At 38.6% G+C, this 19,425-nt stretch overlaps 1 protein-coding gene across 2 annotated transcripts; it reads right to left on the reverse strand.

Moving 5' to 3' along the window:
• Window positions 1–168: 168 nt before the first annotated feature.
• Window positions 169–19,365, reverse strand: TSG101 (tumor susceptibility 101). 2 transcript variants are annotated; one of them, XM_054635861.2, is made up of 10 exons: window positions 19,181–19,365; window positions 15,722–15,806; window positions 13,271–13,336; window positions 12,517–12,680; window positions 11,045–11,171; window positions 8,788–8,854; window positions 7,127–7,221; window positions 2,278–2,480; window positions 1,093–1,332; window positions 169–501 (listed from the first exon to the last, which is right to left on the reverse strand). In XM_054635861.2, exons 1-10 carry the CDS (start codon window positions 19,220–19,222, stop codon window positions 412–414), a joined length of 1,179 nt encoding a protein of 392 aa, XP_054491836.1. In that variant the 5' UTR covers window positions 19,223–19,365; the 3' UTR covers window positions 169–411. The 2 variants fall into 2 exon arrangements, with proteins under 2 accessions (XP_054491836.1, XP_054491838.1); XM_054635863.2 differs by having other exon boundaries at window positions 7,127–7,218; window positions 19,181–19,364.
• Window positions 19,366–19,425: the final 60 nt, after the last annotated feature.

Here is a 19,425-nt window from a genome sequence, read left to right on the forward strand (position 1 = left end):
ACGCTGGTTATGGTGCTGAGACCAAGAACCTTTTGAGTTTTCAGTTTTCACTGGTCATAATAAATGTGATTTTCTCCAGTTTGGCACAACATATTCCAAATCTCACAAGTGAAAGCATGGTTAAGCTGACACTGCATATTCGAAAAGAAAGCACGTCATACACAGCTCTGTAGAGGAAGAAAATATGCAACAAGTTTTATTCAGCGTTAAGTCCACCAGCACAAAGATTACAGGAGATAGAAAGTGCATTAATAAAAGCTAGTCTTTACCAAAAAGAAAATATATTATTGATTCAAAATATCTTACACTTGGATGATGTAATAACTTACTCTGGGCACCTACTGATTAAGAGAAAGATCAAGAGAATGGCTGCTTCACAAGGAAACCCAACTTCCCAGCTAGCCTGGGAATTCAGTAGAGATCACTGAGTCCAGCAGTCTTCCTTGCTTTCTGCATCAGTGCCCTCAGCTGGAACTGCTTGCGAGACAGGAGACGTACATGCTGCAGACAGAAAAACAACAGCTGGCTATCGTAAAGTTCTGACAAAAACTCAACACTGCCACACAAATGTACTCTGTGACCCAAATGGGATGTCAGTTTTTTGGAAACACTAAATTCATTATTCTACTAAATAGCATTTTCTTGGCTTAAAATGACTGGCAGATGGCTACCAAATGCAATTGCTATAGTCTATTCGTTATGATTTTTAATTATTAACTAATTCATTAAATTATAACAACAATTATTAACTCCACGCATATTCTTATCAAAGTAATAATAAACACGCCATAAGGTGCAATCAGACTAATGCACTTCCCATGGGGCAAAGAATGGTTCTTCTAACAGCAGATAAACAGAATTAGCAAGGTCTACACAAGAAGGAAACGACATGACTTTGTACCTATAATGCTTTCAAAATTGGTCTTTAAATTCTGAAATCACTTTCTAAAACTTATGCTTGAATGTATAAATAGTCCTGTTCCTACAGGATCCTCTACTGTGAAGAGATCGTGAACATTAGTAAGCCAAACCAAAGAGTCCAAAGTAAACACATTTAAAATGCACATCTTAAAAATATCCCAAGAAACCTACCTTTAAAAAGACATCTAAATCTATCACTCCACGTCTCAGTGCTTCCCCAAGGTAGAAAATGGTGTCTTCAATTGCATTTTCCTCTGCATATAAGTTCAGGATCTGCTTGTAAAGTGGTGCTGTAGGAATTATAACTTCATCTATGTCATTATTTTCTGACTGACTTTCCATTTTCTCTAAGGCAGAACTGAGCTCCTCATCCTTCTTTTTGAGAAGTTCAATGTTCTTGTCAACTTCAGCCTAAAAACAATTAAGATGTTTACTTATCTTATTGTGATACAATTGTCTAGATGAAAGATTTTTAGACATACCGGTTCATTCTGTACTTCTTTGCTTATCTTCACTATGATTTTTACAGAAGAAAGAGCTATCAACCTGTAGTTTTCAGATTCTTTTAAAGAAGTAACATCTGTTTCAGATAATGTCAATCCATTACCCATTTATAACTGTAGAGAAGGCATGCCAAACACTCCAAGTATTTCAGCTGCCACATTAGGAAAAATAACCATTTAAACTAGCTAAAGGTAATAACAGCAAAGCCAATGTAATTATTTTCTTTAGAATGCAGGATTCCCCAGTTCTCTAGTCCAATTCATAACTTCTAATAATTTTTTAAACCACATCTGAACACTGAGCTGTTTTCAGAAACTGTTCATCAATCCGAAAATCTTACTCCTGAGCAGCAGCGCAAGGAGCAGATGGACTAAGCAGAAGATGCCTTAATGAAAAAATGCAGGAATTTCTGAGCATACTGTGAGTAGGAGAGACTACTGGGAAAGGAGAAGTTATACAAGGAGGCTGTGAACAAAATCAATGTTCTCTACACTAAGACACTGAAATGTTCTCCAGTACTGCTGTTACACATTATTATCAAGAAACTGAGATGCAAATATGAAATAATCTCACACCACTAACATCTTGCACGGGAAGAATGGGGGAAAATAACACTGTTCCTCTACTACTGAGCAATGGCATTTGTAAGACACATGCAGGACACTGCATCTCATGGTCACTGCTATTTCTGACTTGCTTCAGTCTGAGCACAAGCCCCCAGCTGCAAAAGAGAGAAAGCACAATGTGCTAGAAGCTTTGTTTTTTCTATAATGATTAATGATTAATTAATTCCAAGCTTCTGTTCACTACTAAGAATACTCAGGTGGGGAGCAGAGGCTCCTCTCAGCTTACCACTTCCTGATCCAGGCGAGTCACCATCTCTTCCAGTTTCTGGTGCCCCTTCTTCAGGTCCTCCTCTGTGCGTTTCAGGGCGTTGAGCTCGGCCTGTGCGCGATCCATCTCCTCCTTCATGCGCCACCTGAGCTTGTCGCTGACGGCCGAGATGAGGGAGGCGCGGATGGTGTCCTCGCTGATGGTGCCATCTCTGCTGGGCCCTGCATGATGATGTTGCACAAGCTCAACATTCATGCTGGGCTGCACTATAAAGCCAGCTGCAATAGCACGTGGCCAAGCTGCTCTGTGTACTTCTCACTTCACTCTTTAGTGTCAGTGAGACATTCAAATAAGCTGCTCTCCATAATAATTTCCAGAAGCAGCAGAGAGATCACAGTGAGATAATACACACTAGGATAGACACTAGTAAATTTAAGAGTATGCATCCATTCATTCACTTCACTATTCCCACATCCACACTCTTTTTTTAATTTTAAAAATGAGGTGGTCATTTCCTCTGAAGTCCAAAAATGTTACTAGTCCAAGACTTTTTAATGAAGAACAAGAGTTAGGGGCAGGATGTATTCAACCACAATTAACATAACAGTTGGCTTGAGACAATGAATTTACCTACTACAGGTATTAGTTTGGGATTTGTTGTTTATTTATTTATTTTTTTTTAAATTGCCTAGCCTGGTAAGGAAAGTTTCAAACTAGGAAAGACAAATGGAGAGTTATAGACACCACCCATTCAACTCAAGTGGGGACACTCCCAGGGAGGGCATGCAGCCCAGGTTCTCATGGGGAACCACCCTGACACCTGCTGGAGGGACAACACTGGCAGGAACACACAATCCAGGAGATTCCTGGAAAGCACTGACAATAACTTCTCATACAGATGCAGCCAATGAGGAAAGATGTGCTGCTGGACCTTGCAGAACAAACAAAGAACATCTGGTTGGAGATATGAGTGTTGGGGCAGCCTTGGCTGCAGTGACCATGAGATCATGGAAGTTCTGCAGCCCACAAGTAGAAGGGCAAGGAATAAGATTGCAACCCTGGACTTCATAAGAGCTAACTTTGGCCTCTTCACAGGCCTTCTTGGAAGAATTCCATGGGAATTTACCATAGAGGGAAGAGGGGTCCAAGAGAGCAGGTGAATATCCAAGGATCACTTCCTCCAGGCTCAAGAACAGTACATCCCTATGGGCAAGTGAGCAGAAGGGGCAGGAGACCTGAATAAGCTTTTTAAAATCAGCCTTTCAAGGATGATTACAAGAGTCTGTCACGAACACACTTTTAAATAGAAAGGCAAGTACTTTGTGTCTGTCACAAGAAGTGCAATGTATCTCCAGACCAGGAAACTTGGAGTGCTCTAGCAAATGTGAAGTGGCTACTGGTGATATTTATCATAAACCACTTCAATTATTCTGTGGGAATAACTGAAGGGTCACAGTTTCCCCAGGCTTGTGCCTCACACCTTCTAGATCAGTGAAATTTCAACTGCATTTTAACAACACAGCAAGAATTACAGTAGATTTTGTGCCTAAACTTCACAACTGCTATGAATGAAACACAGAGAGATTTGAAGCTCTGTAATTGCAAAGAAAATAAGCAAGAAGAATTTTTGCCAGAGTATCTTTTTATCCAGAGACACAGCTATCAAAACCCTGAAGCTGTTACATTATGCTCATCACATTTTCCAATGCCCTACATTTCAAAAAACAACAAAATGAAAAACCACTCATCACTGCTCACGTGATTCTTGTATAATTGAATACTTTAACTTCTGCTATCAAAGTAATACTGCATAAAATTGTATCTCTTCCCTATGTTTTTTACTCTGTTCCTGTCCACAAAACCTACACCAAGCCACATGGATGGGAAAATAAAGCTGTGCAAATGAATGACAGGAACTACAGGAAGAAGCACATCATGCTTACTAATCCACCAAAGCCTTCTAAAATACAGAAAACATAAATTTTGATAATTACTAATGTGAGCACTTTGGATACATGTAAGTTGCACCAGAATATGTGTACTTTTTAAAAAAGATAAGCAAATTACCACTGAAAAAATAAAGAGATTGAATTATTACACAACTGGTGCAAAGAAAGCCTTAAGAAAATATAAATGTCCCATCATTTCATCTGATTTACAGTTGTGGCCTAAAAAAAAATCACCCCGTTGTCAGTCAACAAGACAATCTGCAAAATTTGGTTAATTAGAGCCAGCAACAGAAGTTGCCAAATAGCACCCTATACACAAACCCAGGAATCCATCATTGCTGCTTCTTATGAAAAGGAGAAAAGAACAAGAGCACTTTCTACACTGAGAAGTAAAACTTAAACCAAGTCAGTCAAACAATCTAGGACAGACTTTATTCACTGTACAGGACTGCCTGATTAAGGTAAGGGCTGATTTCCCTTCAAAAACAGCATTAGCATGATTTTAGTTACTGTTTACTTTCCATAATGAATTATACTCTAACACAAAGTCAGAATCAGCCAGAACCAGTATCAGTAAAACTTAGGCTTACTATCTTTTCCCCTGACATCCCTCACTCTGGGAGTTTTTATGCAAGGCCCACTTTAACAGTAAAGCAGGACAGAGGAAAAAAAATATAAAATCACAATACACTTAACACAATGAAAATTCACACAGAAATGCCACCAGGTAGGGTAGAGGTCTTTGAACATAAAATTATCATTTTAATACAGCTCAATCAATGTATCTTCTTACAGAGCATGAACCCATAGCATCTTCTGTCACTTCCATAATTAGCCCAGCTTGGAGAAGATTTCATGGCACATGGTCTTTAAATCAACAGAACTCTGAAACCTTTAACCTTTACTAGGCAGAGTCTGGTTTCAGAAGTGACCTTACAGAATCATCAAACCAGTAACTGCAGCAGAAAAGTAATTAATGGCAGATGACTGAACAGAAAGAAAAAGCCTAAAGGACTATTTGAAAAAACAGTGATGGTGAAAAACTTGAGCTACTTTGCATGAACATTTTCATTCAATTCAAACTAGGTTTGAACTAGGTTCACTACAGAAAACACCACTACCCACACAGAGCTCTGAAGTTGTAACAACTGATATGCTCCTAAATAAACTATCACAATAAAACACAGCCAAAAAAAACCCAAACTGTACAGGAAAGAAACATTTTCAGTTCAAAAGAAAAAACAATACTGGACTGTAAAAAACACCCAACAAAACAAACACAACAAAACTACCTCACAATATTTTAAGTGTAGTGGATGATCAAAGTGATGTGTTTGCATTTCATCTGGCACAAGAGATAAGCCATGTAAACCAGGTGTAGGGCTTTTACCTAGCTGCAGCAAATGAGTCAGGGTAATGTTAAATTGTCACTATGAAACCTGCCATTACAACTTGGTATCACACATGATCTAACTCAGGACTGGAAGAGTCTTCTATCTTTGCAGATACTGCACCTCTATTCATCTCCAGTGGGGTTGAAAAGGAGGGGAAAAATTAAATAGAATATATTTCTATTTTAAATTGACACTCTGCTACATAAAGGCAAAACTGGATTTGTTTGAGAAAGACGCTGCAGAAAGCCAAGTTTGCCTAGAAAGTTTATCAGCTCCCTACACAGAGCCAGTGGAGACCATGAATTCTCCAGGACACAAGAGCAGCCCCACACCACCAAGCACTGTCTGAGGGACTTGAGTGGGACAGCAGCTTCCTTGCACTGTGCATGGCAGACTCACATCACCTCAGAGTGCAGGGGACCACTGAAGTAGCCAAGAACTTTCAGAAAATACTTTCTTATTGAAAAGGCTGAAAGAACTTGGACACAAAGGACAGGATCAGGCACAAGAAAAATACAACATACAACTTACTGCTGCTTTCAAATTCAGTAGTAACAGAACTCCTCAGATATTTTAGTAAGAGTAAAGTAGGAGCATCTCTCTTCCCTTGCCTTGTCCCCATGTATGTGAAGAAAAATCACAAAATACACACAGTTCTGGAAAGAAAAGACATTCTATGACTCTAACCCAAGCCATTCCATAAATAACTGAGTTCACATATTAGATGAAGAATCTATGGATGCATTTCTAAATTACAGGGCTCAAGAGTCTACAATGGATTGCTAATTAATGAACAGCATCACAAGAAAATCTACACCCTCACCATGTAACTGTGCCAAAGGGAATATCAGCCAGCTGGAAAGTTACTGCACCAGCTTCCCACTGAACTGGGTGACATCTATCACTGGTTCCCAGCCTTCTGCACATACACTGACAGCGAGGGGCAGGGTGGAAAGCAAGGGCCACAGAGCAGCAGACTGGGAAAAGACACAGGTCAACAGCCTAAATGCTGATGCTGAAGGGAACAAAGGAGCAAGTGACAAGTAGAGATCAGTAAGAAGCAACAGGGAAGAGGCTGGAGAACAAACTCACTAAAAATGAAGCTCATTCCAAACTGCTACTTTAGAAAGTTACTATTTTGGGAGGAAAGAAAGTATAAATAGAATGCATTAGATGTTTAAATGATGATAAAGGTATTTTTCTAAACCATGAACAGAGCAATGCAGAGAATCAAAAGTCACCTACAGTTAAAGGGTAAGGAAAATCTCATGTAGTTACATGCAGTGCTCTTCAAAATATTCACAAAGGACACACAATGTATTGCATAAACTCAGAAATCTATGAAATTCCTGACTGAAGGTGAATAAAATGTACTTTTTTCTTCCTTTGAAAAACTTTTAATTAAAGATCAATGCTTTGGAACTTCAGAGTAAGAACAACATGTTCTTTTTTCTATTTTATTTCTTTACATATCAGTTACAGAGAGAAGCTTTACTTCAGAGAAACCCTTTCCAAGGTACTCACCAACAGTGGTGACAGGAGGCTGAGAAGGGTAGTACTGCACACTAGTGGTTGCTGGGAAGGGAACACCACCTGGGTAAGGATAGTTTGGGAAGCTGCTTTGACAAAGAAAGATATGCTAATGTTATGCAACTATTAGTAAAATATCATCCACCTAGATTATCTTTATTGCCACCATGTTAAACATTCATTTGCATAATAAAATGTTAAAATTGCAGGCCTTTTGCCTGTTCACATTTACATCTTTCACAACTGGTATTTCTGGTATTAAGGTACCATTTTATCTGAAACCCTGTCTAGTTATTGCATGGTCAACATTTGGATACCAAATTCTCCTGAATCTCCTTGTTGTGCTATATGAAATGCCACAAACATCCAAAACAAATTATTCCAGCTACAAACTCCCACACAACAATTTCAAATTAATAATTTTTAATATGAGAACAGTTAGGAAGATGACTGATGAACTGCTTTATGTAAACCTAAAAATGCTGTGCAAAATATGGTTGCAAGGTGAAACCTACTCCCCCAGAAATCCCCAGTCCTGCTCTGAGGGATAAAGAAAGCAAAAGTATTCATTTGCTCACTGAAACAATTATAAGGGGACATGTGACATTTCTAAAATACATTTGCTGTCACCTAAAACAAGGACACAAATTAGTCAGTACTAGACTGACAAACACCTGCATGCAGCAGAGTATTAACTATAGTAATAATTAAACAAAGTGGTCCAAAAACCCCTGCAAAATATAAAATAAGCATGTTCTGTCTCTATTCAGGCAACTGCAAATTTAATAGTTCTTAAAACCTTCCTATTAATTAATAAATGATATATTTTAAAAACAGTTCTTCTATTACTTTTGTACAAACATTAGGAGTGCTTTAACAAACATATTTGGGAGGAAAAACCATGCGGTAAGAACTTAAAAAAATCCCACATAACACTCCCCCCCTCCCAATCCTCAGAGGTTTTTAGATTTTAAATGTCTTTTTTAAAATAACAATGCTCCATATTACAAAATCTTATATGCTCCTACCACAAAATCGGGACATAAGGATATTAATAATAAAAACAATTAATTATGACGTAAAAAATACAGGTAACCACTAGGAGGCAGTAGTCAACATCTCACTATTTACTAACACAGACCTGCAAGTCTTCCAGAAATGCTTTATTCCTAACTATTATACAGAAAGAACTCCTGGTTAATATTAATAAAAAGCTTTTGAAGTAACTTGATGTTTTTAATATTCCCTTAGATACTCTAAGTCCACATTTATGCTGGAGTCAAGGTTTGTATTAACTCAGCAATATTTTGTTCAATTTTTGAGATGCTAATAAAATCCTGACTTTTAGGGGTACATTTCTTTCTATGTCATGTAAAATATAAATATATAAAAATATATGAGTGAGGAAAGATAACAGCTGGGAGTTAGGTAATTTCAAAATCTATTTATCACACCCATAACTATTTTATTTGAAGCAACTAAGAAAGCTAGACCTTTCTCCAGTTTTGGCTACTGGCAAGAATTCAGCCCTCACTCTTAAAAACCCTGCTCACATGAACACAACAGAAACGCCATAAGAAAATACAATTATGATTAGACACTATTCAGTGAAATTCTCTATCAGAAAAATGATGACAGTTTAAAAGGGCTCTTACCTTGGGTTTGGAGTGCTTGATGTTGGATAGGGAGATATTCCACCTGGAATTCCTGGCACATAGGAAGCTAAATAAAACAAGAATTTTGTGCATTTTTACATTTCAGAAGTTAAAACCCTCCATATAAAGAAGTTCTTCCTCATATAAAAAAATAATCCTATTGTTATATGGATTTTTTTTTTTCTTAATCATTACTTTAAACTAATTACTACATGGATAAAAGTAGGTATTGATTTAAAAATGCACAACAAATGGGTGTACTAAGAAAAAAAAAATCTGCAGCTGGGGTACTCAGAAAAAAACCCCAAAACATGGTATTAAAGATGACCCACCTGAAGAGCTGTCTCTATTTTTTATGTAATTGCTGAAAAAAGAATTTAAGCTTTCTAGCCAATGATGTCTTTGCACTAAATAACAAGTGCATAATTTAAGTACCTTCAGAGTAGTTGATTAGCTGTTTCAGGATCCAACCATGTCCTCAGTGGGTAATTTCTGCTATTTAGAAGTTGTATTTAATTTTTTAAAAAGAATTAAAAATATTTAAAAATATAAATGTCTAAATAGTCTTAGCAAGTTTAAGATTTTTCTTGAAAGGTGACAAAATTATGTTTTGGACATACTTATCCCACATTTCTAGCAGTTTTAGGAATATTTCATCAAATAACTTTTTTTTTTAAAGAGCTATTAATAGTGGAGCTATTTCCACTCTTCAATGCTTTCAAATGATTAAAATTTTTGTCAAAGGACTTTATTTCTTCTTAAACAATGTATCTATAACATGAAGAAAGCCAAACCTTAAATGTCTGTAAAATAAGGAAAGTCTGACTACACTAGTAAAACTAAGTAGCTATTAATAATTTCAAAACCCTGAAACATTTTCACTAGAATTACTTCAGCTAAGAACTAATTCCTAGTACTTCATCTCAATTCAATTGAAAATAGGAATTCAAAGCACTTCAGCTTTGAGTGACTACAAGAGCAATCAAATGTGGCTCATTGCAGGTTTGTCCTTAAGGCACAGTCCCTGCTAAAACTTCACTTATAGTGACCCCCACTGTTCCTGGAAAATCAGGACAATCCAACCCCTCTGGTGCTCTCACAAGCAGGGTAGCCACAGACAAGCTGAAAAGTCCCAAACACCTGCCTTTAGTCAATTATTCCTAATGGTCCCATTTATGCTTGCTACCCATTTTCTCCCAGGTTCAGAGCCTAAAACCTTGCTAAAAACGGGTTCTGCTGGAAATGGCAATGAATAGCACTTCAGCTTTTCAAATGTAACACTGTGATCAAGTAAAAGCCACATTTCAACAGAAAATGGACACAGCCATAAAAATCTGGCAAAAATACATACCCCAAATACAGCTACTGGACCATTAAATTCATGTGGAACTGTTATAATCTTATTAAATAAACAATCTCCAGCTAAACTGCTCCCCCTTCCTTACTGTCCCAGTCTTTGACTTTAGGTCTATGCTAGTATTTTTTTGGCTTTTTCCCACCTAATGCAAAGTCTCCTCCTGGAAGAATTTCTAGGATTTTCTGTTTCCCACTTCTTTTTTTCCCCCCCCACCTGCCTATCCCCAGTCTTTAAAATAAGATGCCTGCAGAGGTTTAAATAAATAAAGGATTTAAAAAGGCTTGAGGATTTTTGCAAGAAAATAAGAATGGGTACCAAGTCAGAACATCAACTTTAAAGAGAACAAAGAACAAAAAAAATCACAAGGCAGTTTTTTTTAATAGTCAGCCAGCAATTTGAGAAAAAAAAAACAAACCACACAAACAGGAGCATGGGCATATGAAACAAACTGTGGGCATGCTTGTGCTTATGAAATCAATGGTTGCAGGATACTTAAAAGATGGGCTTGTATTATTAGAATGAAAAAAATTGAGATACAAAGCTATTTGAATAATCACTTTGTAAGTCTATCTTGGAATGTTGACAGGACACTGGCTGTTTTGAGGGTGTTTGAGAGTGTTCTGGTTTTGTCTGGGTTTTGCTGTGTGTTATAATACAAACTTGATTTTTTCCCTCCAAAACCCAAAGGCTCACATGAATTCTTAGACTCACAGAACATTTTTAGTTGAAAAAGACCTTTAAGATCAATGAGTCCAACAAGGTAAAATCAAGTAAATTCACAGCTCAGGTATATAATATAAAAAGTAAAATGCATAATTTGTGGGCAAACAGTGCAGGGCAGCAATCCCTTTGAAATGTTCAGATGATTATTTGCAGAAATCAGCAGTGATGAGCACTTACTGGTTGGTGGGCCTGTTGCCTGGTAAGGGGGGTAGCTGGAGGAAGCAGTAGGACGAGAAAACACAGGAGGTTCCTCTCCAAACACAACAATCATGACCTGGATCAGCTCCAACAAGTCTGACTGGGGCTGGGAGGGAAAGCAAATCATAAGTTGGTCATTTTTCTAACAGACAGTTTAACTGACTGTAGCAACAATAGGATGCCATTCCATCAGCTCTCAAAGGCATTCCTGTTATTTGTGGGTTTAAATGTTCTTAAAATGTGTATCTCTCATGTGTATGCACATGTGCATAATTAACTTCCTTTCTGTGTTCTATTACACATACCAAACCCAGTCAGCTTGCACTCAAAACCATACAGCAAAACACATCCAGAAAAAAATGGGTAATACATGGCTCCATATCAACTGCAGGACAATAAATGACTGGGTATAAATGTCCACTGATGAATTATAATAATATTTTTAAAAATTAAATCCACCCCCCAACATGAAACATCTACAGATCCCCAAGTTTTTTAGACATTTCAATGTCATACATCACAGCTTGTGCTCTGATTCAGAATGTCTCAACAGAAAAAATATCCTAACCCACTAAGGAGTGGCACAAACCTCCTTGAAATACAGTTATAAACAGAGAGGCCTGGTTTAACTACTTAATATAGGCATGATTTCATTTTGCCAAAATAAGAACAAGCATCATGAATGCAGCACCAGATGAAATACCCCAATTCAGAGTTTACTTAGCTCTATAATCCACTTATTTATTTTTACCAACCTCTCAAACTGAAAGAATTCTGTATCAGCTGTACCTTAGATGATCCCCTTGCTCTGTGCAACACCTGACCTGGGCAGTCTTTTTCCACTATTACTATGCAAGCATTGAACTACCACACACCCAGCCTTAGTAAATGCATTCCTGTTAATCACTTTTTACAGAACCATGCATCTTGTATCATTTTTCTAATCTTGTCAACACAGTTCAGCTTCTTTACAAGTCCATGTTTTGGCCAAAACTTCTATGAGGCCTGCACTGCTCAGTGCCTCCATTTACTGGTAAAGCAAATATATCCACATATGTGAGACTCCAGGAATGTCTGCATAAAGAACCCAAGAGCTTGTAAAAGTCCATTTTAGTCACAGCGATGTTTTAAGTAAATTTATAATTTCCCTTCTGTAAATATTCTTGTCTCACAAATCTTCACATCACTCTCTTGCCAGGGGAGAGGACACCTTGTGCTGCACTGTTTAGTCAGACAAGTAGTAACAGAAAATACAATTAATTTCATTAAATTACCAGAACACAGAATGCAACATCCTGAACTTAAAGACATTCCAAAAAACACACAGTTGATTTTATTTTAAAAATGGTTTAAGATCTCTAATAAAGACTATGTTTTTTATTAAAAATGATACAACTTTCTTGAGGAATGCAGAATGAGCACTTTGAGAACTTCAAGTTCCCTATACTTACATATTTCCACTCGTGCAGGTAGGGAAGGTATATCTTTCCATTTGCATCAACATGCTTCCCAGTTTTTATTGTCATTGAGCTAGTGGGTTTAACAAAACAAATTGGGGGGTTGAAAGGGTAAGTGTCCAGCAGCCACAAGCAAATTGGGATATTGTATGTGTTACCTAGAAAAGATATTTTGAAAGATTTTAGAAGTTGTTTCAATTCTTCAATTGTCCTCCTGTATTCAGATTCATAAAAACCTCCTAAACCCAGTAAACTCAACTTCTAACAAAGTTAGAAGCCAGAGCCAAAATTTCTTAATAACATTCAATGAATAGGTAACACTATGGCCACAAACTCAACATCTTTCAGAATAATTTAACTTTGATTTACAATTATCACACACAACTAATGCACAATCTCATTTGTTCTATAATGCTACATTATAAGACTCTAATTTGAATTATCATTAGCTGCAGCAATAAATGGTTTGCAACCCTCAATTCAACTGAAAAGCCTGAAGAAATGTGCAATGCTAAAAGAAGAAAGATGCTACAAAGCTGTAAATGACTGAAGAAGCAATGCTCAGCATTCAAATTTCATCCTACAGCAAAAATGGAGAACAATTTCTTTAAAATATTTTACTTTGGACAAGCAAAGGATTTCAAGAAAAGAGTGACCACTGAAGTAGTGAAGTTGAAAGGACAAATCCAAGTTTTTCATGCAATTTGGGAAAATAATGGGGATGATGATAATTATAATACATGCATACCTCTGTAAGGCACTGGAATGGTTCCACTGAGGCTCATCAACTCTCTGGATGAACCATCATTAAAAACTGAAAGAGAACAAAAAATATTTTTAAAACAAACATATGGGTTATGTTAATCTCAGTTCAGGTTATTCCCCATCTATTATTGGCATAAGTTTTCACAAGTTACACACATATAAACTCAGCCTGAAAGGTTCAGCTCTTGCACATTTTTGGATTAGCAGATGACTGTCCACAGTCAGGTAACTCCTTATGAATAACATACTTCTGAGAAATGAATGATTAACCATTGTCAAACTACCTTCCCTACAAATAAAACTGTTTCCTCATTCAGTGATCAAACAAAATGATGGAATCTTGCAAACTGCAAGTAATACAAATTGCTGCAAAGATAATCTGAACTCAAACTTGATTTAAAAAAACAACTGTCATCTGAGGTTTATAAAAGAATTCCCTATGCCTTCTTCAAAAAAACAGGTCAGCAAGAATACTGAAAATTCCTGAGCCACAGGCATTTATTACCAAATCAGTAAAGGTAATTTAACCAAACAGTAACACACTGAAGAGGAAGAGAAAAGTGCTTGACTCTGATAAATATTAGTCACAAACTGCACAAGAACTCTGACCTAAATTTACTGAGTTGCTGTATTTAGTTTTCTCATACTTTTAATCCAATACATTATTCTTGGCTGAATGAATCAGCTTCTGTTGAGGAAGCTTTTATCTTCTTAATTCCAACTGAAAGTTTCTAGCCACAATTCAAATGTAGGTTACTGTGCACAGTTATTGTGGTGCTGATGTTCTGCAAAGGCAAGCAGAACATGTTGGGATGTCAATGGGGGTATGTATTTAATTATTAATATGAACTTGAAAACTGTCTCATCAGCAATGTAATTGTCAGATTATGCTCTTCTCTGACTTAGAGATGAGGCAACTGAGAGGCATTTTAAAATCTTTTATTCCATTTTTAGTCTCATGAGAAGGGTGAGACAATACAGATGTTATAATTTACACCATCACAATTAGAAGCTAACTATTCCCCAATTACAACACACTATTAAGTGTTTCTTGGCCTATCAGCTTTTGCTACACCATGCTGTAAATGTCTTAAAGCCAATTGCCTAAAATTACCCCTCTTGGGTCCTACTACAAAGTATCTTTCATAGTTCTATTTCTCCAAAGTATCTAGTCATATTTGCAAGGCCATCCTTTGAAATTTGTTTCTAGTTCCACGCATTTCTAAGTCAGCAGTTCTTATCTCAAGGTTTGCATACAAGTGCATACTATGTGAGCCTTCTGTCAGGCTTTGAGAATTGTCTACAAATCCATTTCCCACATTTTCCCCTCTCTCTTGAATGGAATAAACTTTTTTGATGGCTTTGTTCATTGTTTGTCATGTACAGTGAAGTGCCCAAGAATTCTCTACAAATCCCTTTCCCACATGTAATCACTTTATTGCAGCTGATGTCACTGCTACAAATAATATTGATTATCTGTAAGTGATTCTGTGCTTAGCCTCTTCCAGGCAGCTTAAAGAGCATTAGGGAACACAAATGGCTACAGCTCAAGGATATCTGGAATTGTGATCACCATCTTATGCAAACTTGTGCAGCTATTCCAGACACAGTCCTTTCACTCCTGCTTTGTTTCTTCAGTCACTGGGTGAATTTTTATTTCTGTGACAGCTGCTGGATTGCAGCTACTCAATTTAAAACTAATTCATCTTTTACCTGTCCATGTGTCCCTTCTTAATATTTCTCAATCCAGATACACAACTTAAAAAGCAGAAGACTAAAATTTTTGATGATGTATTAGTAATATAAATTAGATCACAGAGGAATCCCACAGGTAACAGTTAAAAAAAGGTGACCATAAGAAGGCTGAGCATCTACACTGGCTCACTGTATGCTGTGAAACCCTAGATATCATTTTCCTTTAACACACTTAAACTTAAATTAACCTAGATACTTTGAAACAGCTAACAAACAGTGATTATCATCAATAATTTACATTACAAAACTCTCATGCCAATTGTCTGTTTTCTTCATACTCTTAAGGACTACCACAATGATTTTAAATGAAGCATTTCTTCATTGATTTAAAGTTCTTCCTACACAGAATTTTAAAAATGTCTTTATATGGCAGCAAAGCTGAATTTGTAAGATACCAGCAATCTCAGGACACCAACTGATGACATCAGTGAGTGATTAACTAAAAGTTAAGCTGTGAAAAACGTGACACTTCTTGGCACATTAGACAGTTATTTTCTAAAGTAACCTTACTATCTTACTGAGTCTGTGCTTCTAAAGAAGTGTTGATGTCAGAGACAAAAAAGAGAAACTCAAGTTATGTTTTCTAGTGTTAATCTTCTTCCCCCCCCCCCAAAAACTACCAAAGACATCTAACACATCAACAATTCACCAACAAAAATTTTCTCATGCACAGACTAACCATAGGAATCCATGACAGGTTTGAGGTCCTTGTACTGACTAATAACACTGGTTGTCTCCTGTATGGTTAGGTCTCTATACTTGTACTGGAAAACAAAAGAGAAAGAAATTACTTCAGAAGCTAAATTTTTAGTATAATTTAATTTGATTTTTTATTTTACCCAACAGACAGCATTTATGAGAGTTTACATCTCCACATGGACATTCTTCTCCACTCTTAGTTTGGAATAATAATTTATTTATTTATAATTATAATATATTTATAATTATTTATTTATTGTTAAAGTTTAACAATAAGTTCAATGAGATATATAGGCAGTGGTCATTTAGGTAATATGGACAAATAAATTTTAAGTCTTAACAAGGATGTAAGCATCAACTGATTTGGGAAAGAGCTGTTGCATTTTCTTTCATGTTCTACCACAACCGAGTGTATCTGAGGAATATGAATGAATCTTAAAAAAACAAAAAAAAGTAATATCCAAACGAATACAGTGATGTTTTGAACATTCCTGACAAACAGCTATTTAGGATATGAAGCACACAGATCTATTTCATAGCACTTTTCAAAGTAACACCATATTTATCAATCATTGACTAGCATTTACATGTATTTTGTCAGCTAGAAAGCAGACATATCAAGGCACAATATAACCAGCAATAATACTGGTTTTACCTCTGTCCTTTTATCAGGAGCAGGGAGTAACAGCACAGATGCCCCACTACAGAATTCACCAGTCTCAGAGCCATAACCCACAGACAGCAAAGAGGCTCCTGAGCAACAGAGTTGGTTCACCACAGTGCAGCCCTTTGGCTTTGTTGCCATTTCTCCTGATAACTATGATTAAAAAGAAAAGCCAGCAATGTGGTCCCTTGACATTTTTTTCATTCTAATACAATTTTAAAAAACTGCAATCTTCAGATGCCTTAAGGAACACGGGCAGCAACCTTTCATTGAACCATGGTAGGAAGACAAAGGGCCCAGCACAATGAAATGTCTGACACCCAACGCACATAAATGTTAACAACATCTGAACAAATTAATTCAGACATCACCCAAGAGCAAACTGTGGTGCCACAGCTAAAGGTCACCTTGGCCCTGACAAACACTCATGAGTTGTGAAGCTTAGACAGTAACTCTTCTTCCTGTCACCTCCAGAGACTGACAAGGATGCTCCTCTGGGGCATGCCAACTTGGATTTACTGAGCAGAGATGAACCCACCATGCCACCTCAGCCCACAGGAAGAAGCAGCACCTCGGGTGATGCTGGGACTGCTCTCCCTCAAACGACCAAGGACACAACAGCCACATGGTCTGTCTGCCAAGTGCTGGTCTGTGGGACAGAAAGCAATCCCTCCAGCAGGGATTCCTGTGTGCACAGGGGAGCCCCAGCACAGAGGTCAATCAGCCCCTGGATGCTGTTTTGGTGGGAGGGCTGCAGCAAAGCATCTCAGCCGCCCTTGTAAAGCTGGTGCAGGATTGGGGTGTGCAGCAGGGCTTGACAGAGAGACAACTTTGTTAATACTTGGATACATTCCTCCCTCCCTCCCCAGAACCTGGCAGAAGCAGGAACAGGCATGGAGGAATTTTCATGCACACTAGCCAGAGACTGGCAGCACACACCCACACCACTGCAGGTGTCACTACAGGACAAATGACAGCTGGTCACCAGCTACTTTTAAAAGGCAGGGCCTTCTCATAGGAACAAACCTTATGGTCCAGGATAGAGCCTCAACAAGATTGGCATAATTACTATTAAAAAATCCTGAGAGCAGGATTCTGCTAACAGAAGCTCCAAAAAAGCACAAGGGTCATAGAATGGTTTGGGTTGGAAGTAACCTCAAAGATGATCTTGGTCCCAGCCCAAGGCAGGGAACCTTCCACTATCCCAGGCTGCTCAGAGCCCCTTCCAGCCTGGCCTTGGACACTGCCAGGGATGGGGCACCCACAGCTTCGCCTTGCCACCCTGACAGTAGAGAGGTAAGCACAGTCAGGCTCTACTTCCACTTCTGGCACAAGAATCTCAAGTTAGTTGAGTCAAGAACTGATAAAACAATGCCTGCCTGTTCAGCAGGCACTCTGTGAATCTGGTACACCATGGGACTGATGAACCACAACTTTGGTTATTGGGGGTGCCTTCAAAAATTAGTAACAACACCTGAACATTAAGCAAGCATTTTCATATCCCTATTAAAACAAAGAAAGATAACATTTTTACAAACTGTTTTTACACTGAGTGATAATTACTTAGTGGAGAGACAGTTGTATGATTCCAGCTACTGCCACAAGCAAAATCAAATGTTAATTTCAGCTGTTAATTTCTGTACTTAGATTGATTTCTAATAAATGTCAAAATCTCTTTGGAAAGTTGAAGATCCTAGTGATTTCTACAAAGGTAACTAAAACTGATTAATTTGAATTCTTAATTTCTAGACTCCTTTTTCGTCCTCCATTCTCAGATTGCAAATGCATTCCCCGCATTTTACATACCAGGAAACAGATCAGAGAAAGATGAAGCTTTTCAAGATCTGACAGCAGGTTAATACCTGAAGTTAAATTAAATGCTTAGGTTCCCCCAAATTAGAATCAAGCTTTTGTTAGCTCATTCACTGAACTATCCAATGTGTGAAATATCACTAAATTTCCCTCTCTAGAATAGAAAGTGCAACTATTTTTTAAAAATAAATGAAATTACATCTTCATTTTTCATCACCTACAGGAAGCCAGACAGGAGTATAAATTTAACAAGTGTGGGGGAACAAGGACATCAGACTACCTTAAATTCTATTTCTTCTATAGCATGGCAGTAATTAATTTAGCAAAGACAGGTGCATACAAATAAACACATGATCTCATTTGCTGACACTGACTAGGTATTCAGCACTCATTTTCAAGCTGATAAAAAAACATCTGCTTACCACTCCATGCAGGTGAACGGGCCTTTGGTTTTGATCAGATTCTCAACTATTGCACTTCATTTCAAAACGCTACACGTATGATTAAATAGTGCCAAAAAAATTTTCCAAAATCCCCCCAACCAAGCCGTAACTCCCGCTAAGTGCCATTCTTAGGGGTTTTCATTCCCAGCGGCTGGACAAAGGCCAGTTTTCAGCGAGGAGTGGCACGCGTGGCTCGGCATGATTCAGGGGTTAATGATTTGCCTTCCGTGAGATTTTCCCGTTTCCTTGCACAGGGGCGATAATCGAACCCACCCCACCCCGCTCAGTGATGCAGAGCTCGCCTTGCCTCTCCTGTGACCGGGGAGCTCAAGCGCCGTGTGTGCCCCGCACGGCCCCGCGGGTGCCCGGCACTGTCCCAGCCCAGCCCCGCAGCTGGGCACGACCATTTTAGGCTCTCTGCGCCGTTCCTCCCTTCCCGACCCAACTCCCCGGAGCCTGCGGGCGCTGGGCCCCGCTGCCGCCCGCCCGCGGGCCGAGCCCGGCCGGGCCGCGCCCGTACCTTGGTGAGCATCTTCTTGAGCTGGCTCTCGGACACGGCCATGGCGGCCGCCCCTCGCTGCCGGTGTCGGTGCCGCTGCTCCCGGTGCCGCCGGCCCGGCCCTACATAAACACAGGAAGCGGCCGCGCGCCCGCTTCCGGCGGCGGCGCCGCTGCCGCGCGTCACGGGGCGGGCACCGAGCGGGGCCGGGGCGGGCACCGAGCGGGGCCGGGGCGGCGCCGAGGAACACGACACAAACGCGACAG

The sequence above is a fragment of the Agelaius phoeniceus genome, chromosome 6 (genome assembly GCF_051311805.1).
Source record: "Agelaius phoeniceus isolate bAgePho1 chromosome 6, bAgePho1.hap1, whole genome shotgun sequence".
NCBI classification, from domain to species: Eukaryota; Metazoa; Chordata; class Aves; order Passeriformes; family Icteridae; genus Agelaius; species Agelaius phoeniceus.

Excerpts from the sequence above, each read along its gene's own strand:
- TSG101 (XM_054635861.2), bottom strand. The coding sequence starts at position 19,222 with ATGGCCGTGTCCGAGAGCCAGCTCAAGAAGATGCTCACCAAG. Across the intron at positions 11,172-12,516 it reads ACCTGCACGAGTGGAAATAT|CCCCAGTCAGACTTGTTGGA; the intron begins GTAAGTATAGGG and ends TTTCCCTCCCAG. Across the intron at positions 502-1,092 it reads ATTTAGATGTCTTTTTAAAG|CATGTACGTCTCCTGTCTCG; the intron begins GTAGGTTTCTTG and ends TTCTGTCTGCAG.